Below are 17,042 nucleotides of genomic sequence, written 5' to 3' on the forward strand. Positions count from 1 at the left end.
AAATGATCATAAACTCTTTTGGGATTTTAGACTTTAAGTTGGACATGATAAGTTATTTCAATCTGTCACTTTCAGCTTGATGGGAATTTTACATTATTTTCAAACATTAATTCGACTGAAACGATAATGAAAACAACCATTAGTGGTTTGTCTAGTATGATGTGTGTATGTAAAATGTGGCACCACAAATATTGATCTTTTTTTTGTCTTCTGGCCACACTTATATATAAACCAAAAACAATCAATATTTAAAATGAAACACTCCCGTCGTCATATTTGTTTGTTGTCACCTGCTGTTTCACACTGGACTAACGCAGCGTTAAATAATCATGATGAAAACCTACAATCAAAGTTAAAACAAACCCCTGGTAAAACAAAGAACATGACAATATACTGTATATACTGTCGTGTCTAGGAAGGAAGGACTTTTTAAAATGTCATTTATAGTAACAAATACCATGAGATGAAAGCATTCAACAGTCTTGAAATTTTTGGCTATGGGACTTGAAAAGTGCTTGAATTTTACTCTTTAAACTTTATATTCTTGTGTAAATGTCAAAACAGTGCGACTGAAACTGTGCTGCAGTTTCTCTATTTGCATCTCTCTCCTCTCACCATCCGACAACAACATCCGCAGGACATCGAGTTCAGTTGCCGTCCTTAATCAATCATTTCGATCGGCCGCTTTTCTTCACTTTGTACAGAGACAGAGTAATGAGAGGGAAACTGTCTCACATCAGGCAGGGTGTCCTTTCGTGTCACTTTCGACGTGTGAAAGAGCCAGAAAGCTTCTCTCAGACCTCAGAGTCGGTGGCGGTGCATGAGTGCACACAAACACGAGTGAAACTACATTTGAAATTATTTGAAATTAAAATTTCTCTGCTACACTAACAGAGAAGTCACTGGGGTTTTCAAAGACGCCCACAAGACATGTTTCAAGTCATATAAAGATACTCTGCTTCGAATAATAATTCATGTCTGATATGTTTTTTCCCTCTACTGCAGATGAATGTGAAAATCTGCATGTACATCATTCTGCACAGTGAAGCTCAAACATCGAACACGATGAAAAACACTTTCTTGACTGGAGGGAGACTTAAAACATATGCTGTTTTAAATTTTTACCTCGATATCCTTGTATCTTACTCATCTGAGTTTCCAGTGCAGTTGTGCATGCAGATGATGAAGTAAAGCATCGTTATGTTGATAAACTGAGTTTTCATTTAGCTGCAATAACTTGGATTTGATCAGAGAACAAACTGGACCTCTCACTCTCTCCTTACATTTCATCTACTCTTTAACCTCTTTTTGCTGTAGTTATGGCGAGTCCGCAGCGTTTCCTGGGTAACAGTCTGTTGCAGTGGAACAACATGGCGGCGGCGGCGGGCTCCGTCCCCTGGCATGTAGAGCTGATGTTCCGCACACGTCAGGCCAGCGCTACACTGCTGCACATCTCCTCCGGCCTGCAGCACAACCTCACACTGCAGGTAACATTGATGCACACAAACGCACCTTGTCGCTTCATTCAGGTCTCGATTCTGCAATTTTAGTCAATGCACAGAAATGTCACTTTATTCTCAAGGGGAAGAAAAAGAAACATTTTGAAGGAATTCTCTGTTATTTGTCACTTAATCTGATGAGCAAAGACCTGAACTCTGAGGTCCAGCGGGAGCACGACAGCGGCCCTCACCTGAAGTTTCAAACAGATAAAACATTGTAGGATTGAGGCTCCACCTGTTGGCCATCTGCGTCGCAGCAATGTCACTGAACAACAGAGGACATTGACAGAAAACCCTGCTGATCAGACACTCACTGTAACATCTGAGGCGTTTTCAGCCCAGTCTTTGGCTGCTTTCTGCGCCCATCTAGACTGATGCCTCTTTGATGTTTACATAATTGTCTGATAATCTATTTCCAGCCCTGCACACGTAGTTCAAGGTTTGAACTTTGACAACAGACTGTCAGAGCGGGATGTTTCTCTTCATCGTGTGATACAGTGCTGATTCTTGCTGGTCTTTTATCTCTTCTGTTACTGAACATCGATTCAATCTCCCTCCTGCTGTCTCCTCTCTTTCCCTCCACTCTTTCTCATCCTGCCTTCGTAGCTGCGCGGGGGGAGTGTGTTGATGGGGCTGCACAGAGGGGAAGACTCCACTCTCTCCCGCGTGGAGGAGGTGCTGGTGAACGACGGAGACTGGCATCATCTGCAGCTGGATATCAGCAGTCTGGGGGGAGTGGCGAGCCAGCACAAAGCAGTGTTATCTTTAGATCAGGGGCTCTACCTGGTGAGTTTTTGTATCCAGGTTACTTTAAATCACCATGAATTTATTCTTGTTGTATTGCAGCCATAAAAGTCTGTGTCGTGCATGTTTTCAGGCTAGTATGGAGGTGGACGGGAAGCTGCGGGACTCCAAGCTGAAGACTGTGAGCATTGGTGGTTTGGCGAGGCCTGATGGGAAAATTCAACATGGCTTCCGTGGCTGTATACAGGTCGGTCCCTACTGTAGTTTGTTTGTTTTGTTTTGCCAAAGAAACCCACGGCTGTCACTTGCTTAGGAAAGGCCAGATGCAGAAAAAAGTTCATCCAACACAAAATTTTGACTGCCGTTTTTTTGTTTGTTTTTTTTATCTGATAAATTTGCCCTTTCTCAGACACAGCAAATTTAAAATGGGCCAGACTGAAACTCCAGCTTCTTCTGAATCAAATGATGAATGGCACTTGATGCTGCCTGCTAGAATAGGATAACAATAACAAATTAAATACGGGAGAGTCAGGCGCCTCTAAAATTGCTCCAGGTCTTTGAGGGTTATTAACATCATTCAGTTACTTCTGTTGAATTAGTTTGATAACCAAGTGTTTTAATATCCAAACAGTTTCAGTGAGCAGCTCTAGAAAGCATTGGTATTAGTGTTTTGCACATCAAAAAGCATCCAGAGTTGTTCAAATTTAATTGAATATATATTAGGGATGCAACGGTAGAGTTTTCCCACAGTTTGGTATGCATCACAGTTTTTGGGCCACGGTACGGTTTCGATATCTTAATATAAAACTACTCACACTAGCAAAGGCAATATTGCATGTAAAAATAATTAAAAGCAGATATAGTCAAACCACAAACCTTATTATAAAAATTTAACACTTATCTTAATTGCCTTCCATAAAAAACATATGCAGTATCCAATCAAGTTAAACAGCAAACATTATTGTAGTAATGTATTGTATTGTATTGTTTGCCTTTGTGTATTGAACCTAACAGGGCGTATTGAACGGTTCGATAAAATATTGAATATTGTTGCATCCCTAATATATATATATATATGTATATATATATATATATATATATACTTTTTTTAGGCTACATATAAATGTCCTTTTAACAGCATCTAATTGACTAGAGATCAAGGTAAGGCAAAATCATGTTGAAATAGAGTCAGTATTGTTATATGTGGCCCATAAATAAAAGAAAACACTCTTTGACCTACTTTAACCCAAATACTTTCATTTTGACTTGAGTCATGCTCACTCAGCGTGTTTGAAAAAAGCTTTAACTTCCTGAGCTGATGATGGAGTGCAGCTTGACATCTGCAGCATGAAAGCTACACAGGCTGGTACCTCAAAGTGTTTTAAAAGCAACTTCTGTGTTTGCAGCACAAAGTGGGGCATTTTTCACGTATTTTGCACATTTCACTTATAAAACACAACCACAGCACCTGAGAGGCCTGTAGAAATTGCAGATTTGCCTGTAATATCTGAAAATTAATAATGCATAAAGGGCTTCCATGGAGTTGTACATGTGTTTGGTTGTTTGCCTGCAGGGTCTGCGTGTGGGCGGTGCTCTGAGTCTGTCTCAGGCGAGGAAGGTGAACGTGGAGCCTGGCTGCAGCGTTCCCGACCCCTGCAGCTCCAGCCCCTGTCCTGTCAACAGCTACTGCAGCGACGACTGGGACAGCCACTCCTGCACCTGCCTCGCTGGTCAGTCTGCGTACATGAACGTAACATTTTACAGGCTGGAAAGGCACATAAAAATGTCAAAGCTGTTCAATCATCATCTTGTAAATGTATATTCAGCATATTTAAAATTATGTTTATGTCCCTGTATCCCTGCTTAGTACAGTTTACTGGTCATGTTGCGAGGGCACAGCAGCCTATTCACCTCTGTTTCTCTTTTGTTCACAGGCTACTATGGCGCCAACTGCACTGATGTTTGCTCATTGAACCCCTGTGAGCACGAGTCGACGTGTACCAGGAAGCTGAGCACCTCTCGTGGTTACTCCTGTGACTGTCCCAACAACTACTTCGGCTATTACTGCGAGAAAAAGTACAGTTCTGACATTTATGTCACACTCTGTTTGTGTGTAATGGGCTTTATTCCTCTGCAGCATGATGTAATCTATTGTGTTTGTGTAGGACTGACCTGCCGTGTCCCAGAGGCTGGTGGGGCCACAAGACCTGTGGCCCCTGTAACTGTCAGACGGATAAGGGCTTCGACTCGGACTGCAACAAGACGAGTGGAGAGTGTCGGTGCAAGGTGAGACCTGTGGCTTTGATCCATGGCATTCATCACTGTGCATGATGTAGGAAATGAAGGTCTTAAACCATGTCAACATGCTAATAACATACAGTCGGTAGTACACTAGTTTACAAGAAATGTGCTGGGCTGTTTTGAAAATGAGGCGACACTCGGAGTAATAGAACTTAATCAAAAGATTACATTTCAGAAAGAGAAGAAAGACAAATATTTTCCAGAGATTAAATACTTTATTTACTTAAAGAGAGTGTGAACATGACAGACACAACAAGAAGAAAATAGCATAAAATGAGCATGAAAACCCTTCACACTGCCTCGTTTTGCACAGAATTAGCGACATCTGTAGCTTTGTGCTGTATAATAAAACTGCACATTTTACAGTGGCCTTTGATAGTGGTAGAATGGTCGTATGAGAAAAATCAATCTGCCAATGGAACAAGTAAAAATGTCTAAAAACAAGTGAAAATGATCATAAAACAAATACCTATATCTCATTGTAATGTTACCTCAAAGGTGGTCATGTCGTATTTTCATGAGGAAGTATCCCTGGCAGCATTTGAGTTTTTGCACTGTATTGTGGGAGAATAATGAGCAAATTCTGCAAACTGACTTTCTGGAGTAAACTTGATGGTGTCACTGTGAACACATTTAAAACCTGCTGTCTGGTATGTAGTATGTCACTGTGACACAGCCGAAGTCTCACTAGGAGAACTCAGGTGTGGAACACAAATGAGCAGCCAGATGTTCCTGAACAGGCAGCTGCAGCCTGTCAAACCCTTCAGGTGGGAATATGTGTGGAAACATTGATAACAAAAGAAATTGTTAATCAGCACTTCCCTCTCCTCGCTCCCGTTTCCAGGACAACCACTACCGTCCTGAAGGCAGCGACACCTGCCTGCTGTGCGACTGCTACCCTGTCGGCTCCTTCTCCAGAGCGTGTGACCGAGAGAGCGGCCAGTGTCAGTGTAAACCCGGAGTCATCGGACGCCAGTGTGACCGCTGTGACAACCCCTTCGCTGAGGTCTCTCCTAACGGCTGTGAAGGTCAGGACATGTCATATTATCTAGTCACTCTAATGCTTTATTTATAATCCCTGTTTCATTATGGTGACAAAATATATTAAATATCTTTCCATTTTTATCCTCATCACCTCCCTCTGTCTCTCTCCTCTCCCTCTTGCTCCATCTCTCTCAGTAATCTATGACAGCTGCCCTCAGGCCATCGAGGCTGGGATCTGGTGGCCCAGGACGAAGTTTGGTCTCCCTGCAGCAGTTCCCTGTCCCAAGGGAACGCTCGGTATGATGGTTTTTCAGGCAGCTCATCTAATTACCATATAATAATGGCAATATATGAAACTCGCCTCAAGCCGTCTCTCAGCTGCAGTCTGTTCCTCACCTCTCTCTTTCTCTCTCCTCCTTCTCAGGCACAGCCATTCGACATTGTGATGAGCACAAGGGCTGGCTGCCTCCCAATCTCTTCAACTGTACCTCCGTCACCTTCAGCAAGCTGAAAGCTCTGGTGTGTAGCTTCACTCACTGTCACTTTAAAATCACAACTCCTACAACTGGGAAGGATGTGGGGGAATGGATCAGAAGTTGCAAGCAAACTCCCGCACACTGTGTGACTGTGTTGCAACGTTTCGTTACTAGACCTTCATCAGACAAACCGTTTGTTAAAAAAGAGAGGACATCTTAAATAAGGAGTGGCAACCAATCACAATCATCACATGAGATAAGGATGAATAACAAATATCAACTTCCTAACTGACAAAACAGACCAAATGATAACATGAAGCTCGAAAAGTAAAACACTTTAAAAACTGTAAATTGTAACTTTATAAATTCATGTTAACTGGACACTGAAGGTCCTAAAGAAAGGTATATTTTAACCTGATATGTTCAGTCTGAACTGACCAACAGACATCCATCCCTAGAGCCACAACATTAGCATGGCGAACAATATGTTTCAGTTACTAAATGCTTGTGTTTTTCTTTTCTTTCTCCAGTCTGACAAGTTTTACCGTAACGCGTCGCTCCTGGACTCTGGACAAGTCCAGCAGACGGCAGCCATTTTGGCCAACGCCACGTTGCACACAGAGAAGTTCTACGGCAGCGATGTGAAAGTAGCATATCGGCTCACACAGAGTCTGCTGCAGCACGAGAGCAACCAGCAGGGCTTCAACCTCACAGCCACACAGGACGTCCACTTCACTGAGGTGAACAGCCACATACGTTCAGTATATCTCCACCGGAGACTTCACAACACAGCGTGAAACGAAATAAAAACAAAAAAATGTTGCAGTTTTTCCAGTAAACAAAATGGTGTACAAACAGGAAGCCAGTCCTGCCTGGCGGGACTTCATGCTGTATCTGCAGGGAGCACATCACACTTCATTTCACTCTCCGCTGTGGCATCCTGTCACACTGAACTCTCACTGTTTCCTCACAGAATCTGGTCCGTGTGGGCAGCGCCATCCTGTCTCCAGACACACGGCTGCACTGGGAGCTGATCCAGCACTCGGAAGGCGGCACGGCTGCGCTGCTGCGCCACTACGAGGAATACGCAAACACAGTGGCACAGAACATGAGGAAGACCTACCTGAGCCCCTTTACCATCGTCACACCACACATAGGTGAGAGGTTTACCTTAATGTGGTGCGTTAAAAGCTACAGATCATTTTTATTAGGGATCAATAATGTTAACTTTTCTACCATATAGAGGGCATAATGCAGCACAGGACAACATCTTACATTAATTTAAACCCGTTCAGCAGAATTAGGCATTGTTTGGCCCTTAGTGGGAAACACTCCTTAAATCACAGATATTTACAGGTACTTTTCTGCACAGCATAGTGTTAAATATGATCAAATTAAAATTTATTTAGGAGTTTATTATTTTCTACCAGAAATAAACTCATTCTAGTGTGAAGAAGTCTCTGAAACAGTATTCAGACCAGTTGTAGAGAGATAACATTTACTAAAACACAGTTTAATTCAACAGTTTGATGAAAAATTAACTGTGTAAAAGACATAATTTAGCATTTCAAAATCCTGGTCAGAGATCATGGTGAGCTACAGAATAATCCTGCAGTGATCTGATTAAAGCGGGTTTCTTCTTCTACACCTCTGACTCTGCGTGTGTTTTTCTTCTCAGTCATCTCTGTGGATCGTCTGAAAAAGATGAATTTCGCCGGAGCCAAACTCCCGCGGTACCAGTCCCTGAGGGGCCCCCGTCCTGCTGACCTAGAGACGGCTGTCACGCTGCCCGATTCTGTCTTCCAACCACCTGTGGACACAAAGGGCCACAGGCACCTGGACGTCTTCCCAGAGACCTCGATGAGGAACCGCTCTGCCAACAGGAAGAGACGCCACCCTGATGACAGCCAGCAGGACGCCATCGCCAGTGTGATCATCTTCCACAGCCTGGCCTCGCTGCTACCAGAGAGCTACGATCCTGACAAGAGGAGTCTGCGGTGAGAACGAATAATAAAACTAACAAGATGTTCTGTGATTTAGTAGTTAAATCTGTCTCTTTTTTTTGGGGGGGGGGGGAGCCATTTTTTGATTGATAGCACAGAAACAGACACAAAATGATGGCAGGGACATGATTATCTGTCAAGGTCCAAATAAAGAGACTTTTATTTACTTAAATATTTACTTTTATTTACATTTTTAAAGGGAATATAAATAATGTTCACTCTGCCAAGAGCAACAGAATTAAAACTGTTCCCTGAACTCATGCCTTTAATCCTGTGGTTTTATTTTCTTTGTTGTCATCAGGGTGCCGAAGCGTCCGGTCATCAACACGCCGGTGGTCAGTATCACCGTCCACGACAATGACGAGCTGCTGCAGCACACGCTGGACAAGCCCATCACTGTGCAGTTCCGCCTGGTCACCACTGAGGAGCGCTCTAAACCCATCTGTGTCTTCTGGAACCACTCCATACTGTGAGCACCACACACACACACACACACACACACACACACACACACACACACACACACACACACACACACACACACACACACACACACACACACACACACACACACACAAAGCTGAAGATGAAGCTGCATGAAGTTGAGTCATTCTCACACTGTCGTGTCATCTTTGTATACATTTCAGTGCTGGACACGGCGGCTGGTCGGCGAAGGGCTGCGAGGTGGTTTTCAGAAACAGCACCCACATCAGCTGTCAGTGTTATCACATGACCAGCTTCGCCGTGCTCATGGACATCTCCAGGAGGGAGGTGAGTGACAACCAAACACTTAACTTTTTTATTAAACAACACGTATCATCACTCTTCTCTAACTCAAACTTTTCTTCCTTTCCTAATCGTGATGTTTGTGTCAGAACGGAGAGATTCTTCCAATCAAAATCCTGACATGGAGCACAGTGGGAGTGACGCTAAGCTTCCTCTTCCTCACCACCATCTTCCTCCTCTGTCTGAGAGCCATGCAGTGCAACAAGACGAGTATCATCAACAACGGAGCAACCGCGCTTTTCCTCTCTGAGCTCATCTTCATCCTGGGCATCAACCAGGCAGACAACCCGGTATTCACTTAGTTTTACATCTGTTCGACTTTATTTTTTAATGTTTCTGTTTATCTCTTTAATCATCCGGCTCTGTTTTTTTATTCAGTTTGTGTGCACGGTCATCGCCATCCTGCTGCACTTCTTCTACCTCTGCACGTTCTCCTGGCTCTTCCTGGAGGGGCTGCACGTCTACCGCATGATCAGCGAAGTGCGAGACATCAACTACGGACCCATGAGATTCTACTACCTGATTGGCTGGGGAGTGCCCGCCTTCATCACAGGTCTGAACCCTCATGATTTCACTTAAAAGCACAGAAAAGTACCTGAGGTACACAGGGGGAGGGGCCTGGAAAGTTTCTGCATCCAGTTTTTGTCGTTTAGTATCTTAAATACTCAACTTGATTCTTAACGTAAAAAAAAATTAAATAAATAAAAGTTGAGTAAATAATAACAACAGATGGCTTCATGGTAATAGAGTTGCTTTCTGACATACCTCTGATGCTCCTGTCTTTCTGCAGGTCTGGCGGTGGGACTGGACCCTGAAGGCTACGGGAACCCAGACTTCTGTTGGCTGTCGATGTACGACACTCTCATCTGGAGTTTTGCTGGACCCATCGCCATGGTGGCATCGGTGAGTCCCAGCGATCGACTCATGTAGACGCACGTTAACAGCAGTGTGCATCTGTGTTGTTTGGCCCTGAAGGTTTACAGATATTGACACAACAACAGTGGTGAAGTATTCAGATCTGATACTTAAGTAGAAGTACTCTGTTGCAAAGTAAAAGTCCTGTCTTGATGTCAGCAGTGATGCGTTTTTTTTTTTATTGTGTCCACAGATGAACATCTTCCTGTACATCCTGTCGTCCAGAGCGTCCTGCACACTGAGACACCACAGCATGGAGAAGAAGGAGCCGCGTGTGTGAGTGTCCCGACGTTTTCATCAAACACTGTTCAGTGTTCACACATGCCTTCTTTAGAGTCATTTTGTTAAAGTATTTTAGGCTTTGTCAGGTGGGAGAAAAATCCTAACCTCAAACTTTCTATTTAAACCAGAAGAACTCGACTAACCATTTAAAGGATGTCGATATTTAAATTCCCATTAGCATTTAATAACACTGACATCAGATCCAACCTTCTCTCTCAATACTCTGTCCCTGCTGGACTACTTGAGACAGAGAGGCTCATATAAAAAGACACAACGGGAAAAAGCTTTTGTATATGACCCATATTGTGCGTCAAAATGTTTACATTTTAAACATTGAGAAGCTACAGCAGCTGCACTAGAGTGACAGTTTATTAACAATAAAACCACAGAGTAAGCACAAAACAAATCTGTGGCGTAATCAATGAGAAAATGTTCCGGCTGTTTCTTCTTGATGTTCAAAAATGCACAAAATCAGACCACAGATTTTGCAACAAAGCCTCAAAAAAAATCCAAACTAGACAATCTGAACTCTTAACTTCAGTTTGGGTTTGTTTAGTGTTCATTGAGTCTTTTTTTTCCACCCCAGGGGGTTTTCTAGGAAACATTAGAGCTGATCAGCTATTTTGATAATTGAATAAGCGTGTCAGTCATCTCACAAGAAAAATAACTTTTTCAAAAAACGCAGGCTGGAAACAGTTTCCAGCCTGTCAAGTTGCTTGTTTTAATGCTTCTCTTCATCAGATATGAAAGTAAACTTAAAAAAGGGAATGATAGGACTTTTATTCAAACAAAACAAGACTGAGGACATCACTGTGGACTATGCAAAGTCATACATGGCATTTTCAAATTGCTTTTTGATATTTGATCAACAAAACAATAAATCATTAATAAAAAAATAGAAGATGCAGCCGTGTTATACATTCTCTGTTGTGGCTTTTTAAAATGTAAGTAACTGGCAAATGACTGATTCACTAAATAACAGACGATGGTGAAAACAGCTCCTCATGAGACAATGTGCAGCTCTGTTTCTCCTGATGTTGCCGCTTCGGTGCACTTTTATCATTAAGCTCCATCTACAGTTCAGTGAATGCACAGAAATCGTCCTGACAGCTCCTCAATAACTTCTCTCTGTTCCCCCTCATGTGATTCATACTCTGCAGCTCGGGCCTGAAGACCGCATGTGGCGTTCTCTTGCTGGTTTCGGTCACATGTTTTCTGGCGCTGCTCTCCGTCAACAGCGACATGATCATCTTCCACTACCTGTTCGCTGGCTTCAACTGTGTCCAGGTGAGCCCTCCACTTGCCCTCTAAAATCGTATTCACAGGTTCTTTCTGTGTTTTTTTCTCACCCTCTTCTCTTCCTCTGTCGTCCAGGGTCCCTTTGTTTTCTTCTTCCGCATTGTCTTCAATAAGGAGGCGAGGAATGCCATGAAGTACTGCTGCAGCCGCAAGCGCCCAGATCACATGATCAAATCCAAGGCCTCAGTGAGTCCCTCACCGGAAACTCTGAGAAAATTCACTCAGTCAGACAGCTTTAGTTACATGTTGGGAGCTGCTGACACACACACACACACAACACGGAGACACACACACACACAAGCTGTTTTAGGGAATTACTAGCCTTTTTTTAAAGAATGAACATTAATATTTGTGACCTGTTTTATTATCTTGAGTAGAGTCCAAGGAGCTTGAGGCTTATATGGAAGCAAAGAAAAGTTATTTCGTGAGGTCACTTCAAGTGGAGCAAGTGTCCAGATGTCCCTCTTTTGTCAAAAAACTTTAAGTTGTTCAGACTGAATCTGTCATTTTAGATCCAAAAAACATGCAATTCAAATTAGATTGGTTGAATCCAGAAACATTCAGGGTGAAAGATTCAAACTTGAACCACAAAGCTGTGAAGGATAATCAATTGAGCCTAAAGGAATCTGTCAATCCCATGATCCAAGAGAGCAAAGTTCAGATAAGCGACGCTGCACTCTTCACATGAGAAAAAAAAATTAGTTTTGGGAGGGAAATTTAAACAGCATGAAATCAGATAGATGGTTTTTTTAAAGCAAAATGTTTCACATTTATTGTTAATAAGTGTTTAAATTTAACAATGAGGTGATTTGCTTTTTAAAAAACTTTAATTGTTATAAACTTTCTTTGCTCTCATATCCACAGACAGAAGGATGTCAGGAGGTTTTAACTTCTCCAATATATATACAGTGTTCTTATGGGATTTATTAATGATAAGAAATATATAATAAGACCAATCCATTCAGCATTTTACTCAAAGTGTGTGTTATTTATCGGCAGCTCCAACTGTTAATTCTGTACGGGTGTTGTTTGATTCTTAAAACACTCATATTTGCTCTCCTCGCCTCTGTAGGGCTACAAATGCAACGCTAACTACATGGACGGCCGGTTGTACCACCTTCCCTTTGGAGACTCCAGTGTGTCTCTGAACGGCACCATGCAGAGCGGAAAGAGCCAGCAGAGCTACGTGCCGTTTGTCCTCAGGTAAGGTTAAAGATGAAGATGTTGCATGACCTGACAGAGTGACGGGAGCAGCTTTAAACGGATCTTTTGTATCTTTTCAGGGACGACGGGCTCAGTAACAGTCAGGCGCACATCGCTCTGAACGACCACGCGTCACTCTTCCATGAAACTAAAGAGCGCTTGGATGGTATTATTTCTCTTCAGTCTCGCTCATTACGTTTAACTGTAATGATACGACGACATCAACCTCTCCTCTGTCTGTGTGTAGATTGTGACAGCGACTCGGACAGCGACCTGTCTCTAGAGGACGACCAGAGCGGCTCCTACGCCTCCACGCACTCGTCTGACAGCGAGGACGAGGAGGGTCCACTCCCCCCCGAGGAATGCTGGGAAAACCTGGCATCTAATACGGGCAAGAGACCAGACAACGGTTTGAGTAAGATGCACTGGCCTATGGATTATGCAACAGCAGTGAGCGGTGACAGTGAGCTCGCAGGTACAGACAGACTGAAGGGGGACGCTCTGGCCAATCCAGAGCTGAGTCTGGGACGTGACGCCCGAACATTTTCAGACGGCAGGATGCATGACACCATGATGACGCTGCTGCCCAGTCTGCCAAACCTCAACGCCCACCCACACAAAGGTAAAGTTCAGCCTGACACAAAACACCTGCAGGAGTTTGGAGTTGTTTCAAGATAATGACACATGTATTAAAAAAAACAATAACATGGAACAAGTATAACTGCATTTTTCTTTTTTCAAAAAGACGTCACATATTGTTTTCTCCCTGCGCAGGGATCCTAAAGAAGAAGCAGCTGTCTCCGATTGTAGAGAGGAACGGTCTCAACCGCATCCACAACGAGCTCATCCCCGGCACGGCGTCTCCGCAGGGATCCTCCTCCAGCGAGAGTCGAGCCGCGCCGGCTAAAGCCAACCTGCCGGATCAGCTGAACGGTGTCGCCATGAGCATCAAGGCGGGGACGGTGGACGGTGACTCATCAGGATCAGAGTGAGTGTTAACACAAGACGACAGACACAGAACAATATCAGACACCAGCATGGACAGTGTTGTTTTTCCACCTGTCAGCTCGTCTAGTGTCGTATCACTGTGAGTCATTCAGTGTTTCCCTCAAATGTCTGCGTCAAACTACGACTCGTGCCGCTGTCCTCACTGATTGTTGTTTTCATTGCTTGTGGTCTGTCTCACATCCACCTGATTATCTTCAGTGTTAAACCAAATGAAGACAGAGCCCATCCTGCTATCAAACAGTGTGCAGGGATCTAAACAGATTTAATAATTGGACCTGAGAATGTAGTGATAAAGTAACATGTATTGTACGTGTTCTGGATGGATTACTGACAGCTGCTTTATCCATCCCTGTTAAAGGACCAGTTCTGTATTTCTCTGTTTTGTACTCACTGCTCATTCATGTAGCACACAGACGTCGTCCATCTGTTGCTCTGTTGTGAACGCAGTTTGAAGCTAGAAAAGTGGCAACTTAGCAGCGTCGTGCTAATATAAACACAGTAAAACAGTATGAAATGATGTTGTAGTTTGTTTTTCCATCATGAAAATCCATTAATGAAGATTTTTCTCTTCTGGTTCAAATTTCTTGCTCAAAACTACATATTGTACCTTTAAAGCAAATACATGTGGGCATTGTATGAAAGTATAGTCGATTTATTGCTTCTCTAAGCAGAAATATAATAATTAATTGTATTAATAATAAACACAGCGCCCAGGTTTCTGAATAAATACCCAATCAACACTTCTGTGATATATTACTTTGAGAAATGTAAATATATATTTTATATATTAACAAACATTTATATCATGTGACTAATGCAAGAAGCTGTTGTTTGCCTACAGGAAAGTTTAAAATTGGCAAAATTTTGATTCAAATCAAGAACAGCCTGATAAATCTGATATTTGATGCCCGCTCTCGATTCTTAGAAAGTTTTCCAACAAAAAGTGGTGATGGTTTCCAAGAGGGTGAGGAGAGAGAGCCTCTGTTTTGCCAAGAATAAAAAATAGAGTAATATTTTAAATATCTACCAGAATTATCTGTGATCAGCAAGAACTATTTATACCCTGAGTGAGGCTTTTGCTGCACTTATAGAAAAGCTGCAGATGCACTACGAAATCAAAGCTTAGTTACTGCTGCAGATGAGCGGTGAGTATAAAGTGGAGATCAGAGACTCAAACAGGACCACGTCTGGTCAAAACATTTCCGTGTATATCTATGTCCCTCGTGATGAGGGCGTTCATCAAAGAAACTTTACAATGCTCGATTCTTGAGTCTAATTTACAGTAAAACTCTAAACTGTAGTGAACTAATCAACCTTCTTTGCTCCTTCTCTCTTTCCAAAAATCATAGATTTTTATTCTTTAATTTTATCCCATGAAGCTCTGATCCTCATTCACAACAATCAGGATCACTGTCTTCAGATTGGTGCATCATTTCAGCATCTGTCACCACTCACACCTGTGTGTGTGTGTCTGTGTGTGTCTGTGTGGAAGTGTTTCATCGCCTCACTTGTTCATTTTTTTTCTTTTTGTGTTCTTTCTCGTTTTGCGCTGCATTCCTCTCCATCCATCCTGAATCCACCCACCACCTCCTCCTCCTCCATGCACCACCCTGTTCTCCCAGCAGCCACTGCAACACCACCATGTGACCGCGCTGACGGAGGGGTGTGTCTTTGCAGGTCATAGAGCCTCCTTCCTCAACACTGACTGCAAACTGGGGTCACTGGACTTCTCCTTTAAAAACAAAATGTGGAAAAAGAAGGAATTCCCTGTCGTCATCATGATCCTCTGAAGAAGTGTGTGTGTGTTGTATTGTGTGAGTGTGTATGTGTGTGTGTGTGTGTGTGTGTGTGTGTGTGTGTGTGTGAGTTCATACATGTGTGCCAAACCTCAGGAGTCACTGCACTGGCCCGGGCTCACGCACACTGACAGAACGAGTCTCACTGTCCCTTTAAAGAATCATTTTGTTTACATACTTGAAGCAATGCACTTTTTTTTAATTACCACCAGGATGCGTTGGTGGTCGATTCTTTTATTTTAATTTTTGTAGTGTTATTTTTGTTCCAGGATATATATTTTGTTTTGAAGACTGTGGAACAATAAAGAGGTCATGTTTTTGTTTTGTTTTGTTTTTGGGTGGGTCATTTAGTTGTAGACTTGCAAACATTCAGGGAATCTCCTTTTTTTTTCATGCATCACTACTTTGTGACATCTTCCTCGTTCGCCTGCTTACATTTCTGTTGGTGTTTGTGCCAGTCTGACGTTGGAGGAGTTCAGACTCAGGTTATTGCCTGAAATGTCCAAGAGGCAAAAATGGTCGAGTGCAGGTCGTCCACAGACTCGGAGGATTTCTGAACTTTAAAACAAGGAAGAAAGAACGGTACCTGCCTGCTGATGGATGCTCCGTATAAGCTATTTCTCACTCATGAAGGAAGTTTCCAGAGGCAGCGGACTCGCCGCCTTCTGCACTGCTCAGCCTTCCAGGAGGGAAACCTGCATGTGCAGACCTTAAAAGGACTCAAAAGGACTTTTGATACATCTTTTTTTTTTTGTTTGTTTGTTTTTGTAAATCACTGAGGGCACATTTTATATGGACGTTAAAAGCGCTCTCATTTTTCATCGTTGAACGCATTCATTCGAGTTCAGTGACTAAAACAGCTGTATTTTATAGATTAGCTACGGAGCTTTTGTCGTTTGTAAAATAACGAAAATACATCTGAAATTGTGCTGTAATACTATTTGAGCTGTAATCCATTTCTACTGTACAGAGTGGCCTGTAAATGAACCGAGGACATATCTTTAAATGTAAGTAAATATGTAAACTTCCCTGTTTTTTAGGAATTGTTCTTGAGACTCGAGGAAATATCTTTTACCTTAGTTACTACTTTCAGTTCAAGTTGATGTGATATTTGTGGATGCCATTTTACCAACCATATGAATTTAATGTATAGAATTGATGCCATAAGAATCAACACTACCAGGTCAATCATATCAACTCTGGTGTCCCCACAGAGAATTGTCTCTTTGACTCTGACGCTCCTGTTTTTACTGATTAAACTTTTTTCTACCATTTCCTCCCCCCTCTTACCTCAATTTTATCAGTGCCAAGATCTTGTGGTGTTTATTTCTTCTTTTTTTTTTATTGTATGATTTATTTTGCATCATATCAAGGTTACATCCCGCTACTGTACCGGCGGAACAATCAGATACTTGCTATAAATTACCAGGTTACAAACTAGAAATCAGCCTCTTTATGTCAATAAATACATTTCACTTGAATCTGTAGTTTCGCAGCTGAAGGTGAAAGTAAAAGATTTTGAGAAAATTACACGTATTAACTTTCTGGCAGAACGTTTGGTAAAAAAAAGTTAATACAATTAAATATTAAGCTACAGCTTTGCATGAAGACTGAAAACTAGCCTCACTCTGTCCAAAGGTTACAAATCCAACCTACCAGCACATCTGTGCAGCACAACATATCTCATTAGTTGAGGCTGTACAGAAACTGATACATAAAAATGACAATTTGATGTTTTGTGTTAAT

At 42.4% G+C, this 17,042-nt stretch overlaps 1 protein-coding gene across 1 annotated transcript in view; it reads left to right on the plus strand.

The window, feature by feature from the left end:
* The window catches only part of celsr2 (cadherin, EGF LAG seven-pass G-type receptor 2), a 65,117-nt gene extending 49,910 nt beyond the window's left edge, over positions 1-15,207 (plus strand). The window contains exons 9-33 of the mRNA XM_073468745.1: positions 1,318-1,487; positions 2,106-2,285; positions 2,377-2,490; positions 3,817-3,973; positions 4,178-4,319; positions 4,409-4,529; positions 5,389-5,572; positions 5,724-5,825; positions 5,953-6,047; positions 6,535-6,744; positions 6,978-7,161; positions 7,683-8,001; positions 8,309-8,476; positions 8,655-8,778; positions 8,883-9,083; positions 9,172-9,346; positions 9,584-9,696; positions 9,902-9,984; positions 11,151-11,277; positions 11,365-11,475; positions 12,362-12,492; positions 12,573-12,658; positions 12,740-13,114; positions 13,267-13,480; positions 15,126-15,207. Coding sequence (XP_073324846.1) covers positions 1,318-1,487; positions 2,106-2,285; positions 2,377-2,490; positions 3,817-3,973; positions 4,178-4,319; positions 4,409-4,529; positions 5,389-5,572; positions 5,724-5,825; positions 5,953-6,047; positions 6,535-6,744; positions 6,978-7,161; positions 7,683-8,001; positions 8,309-8,476; positions 8,655-8,778; positions 8,883-9,083; positions 9,172-9,346; positions 9,584-9,696; positions 9,902-9,984; positions 11,151-11,277; positions 11,365-11,475; positions 12,362-12,492; positions 12,573-12,658; positions 12,740-13,114; positions 13,267-13,480; positions 15,126-15,147 — 3,908 coding nt within the window. The 3' untranslated portion in view covers positions 15,148-15,207. The remainder of the gene's footprint in view (positions 1-1,317; positions 1,488-2,105; positions 2,286-2,376; positions 2,491-3,816; positions 3,974-4,177; positions 4,320-4,408; positions 4,530-5,388; positions 5,573-5,723; positions 5,826-5,952; positions 6,048-6,534; positions 6,745-6,977; positions 7,162-7,682; positions 8,002-8,308; positions 8,477-8,654; positions 8,779-8,882; positions 9,084-9,171; positions 9,347-9,583; positions 9,697-9,901; positions 9,985-11,150; positions 11,278-11,364; positions 11,476-12,361; positions 12,493-12,572; positions 12,659-12,739; positions 13,115-13,266; positions 13,481-15,125) is intronic.
* The last annotated feature ends 1,835 nt before the right edge of the window (positions 15,208-17,042 follow it).

Source organism: Pagrus major, chromosome 6 (assembly GCF_040436345.1).
Source record: "Pagrus major chromosome 6, Pma_NU_1.0".
NCBI classification, from domain to species: domain Eukaryota; kingdom Metazoa; phylum Chordata; class Actinopteri; order Spariformes; family Sparidae; genus Pagrus; species Pagrus major.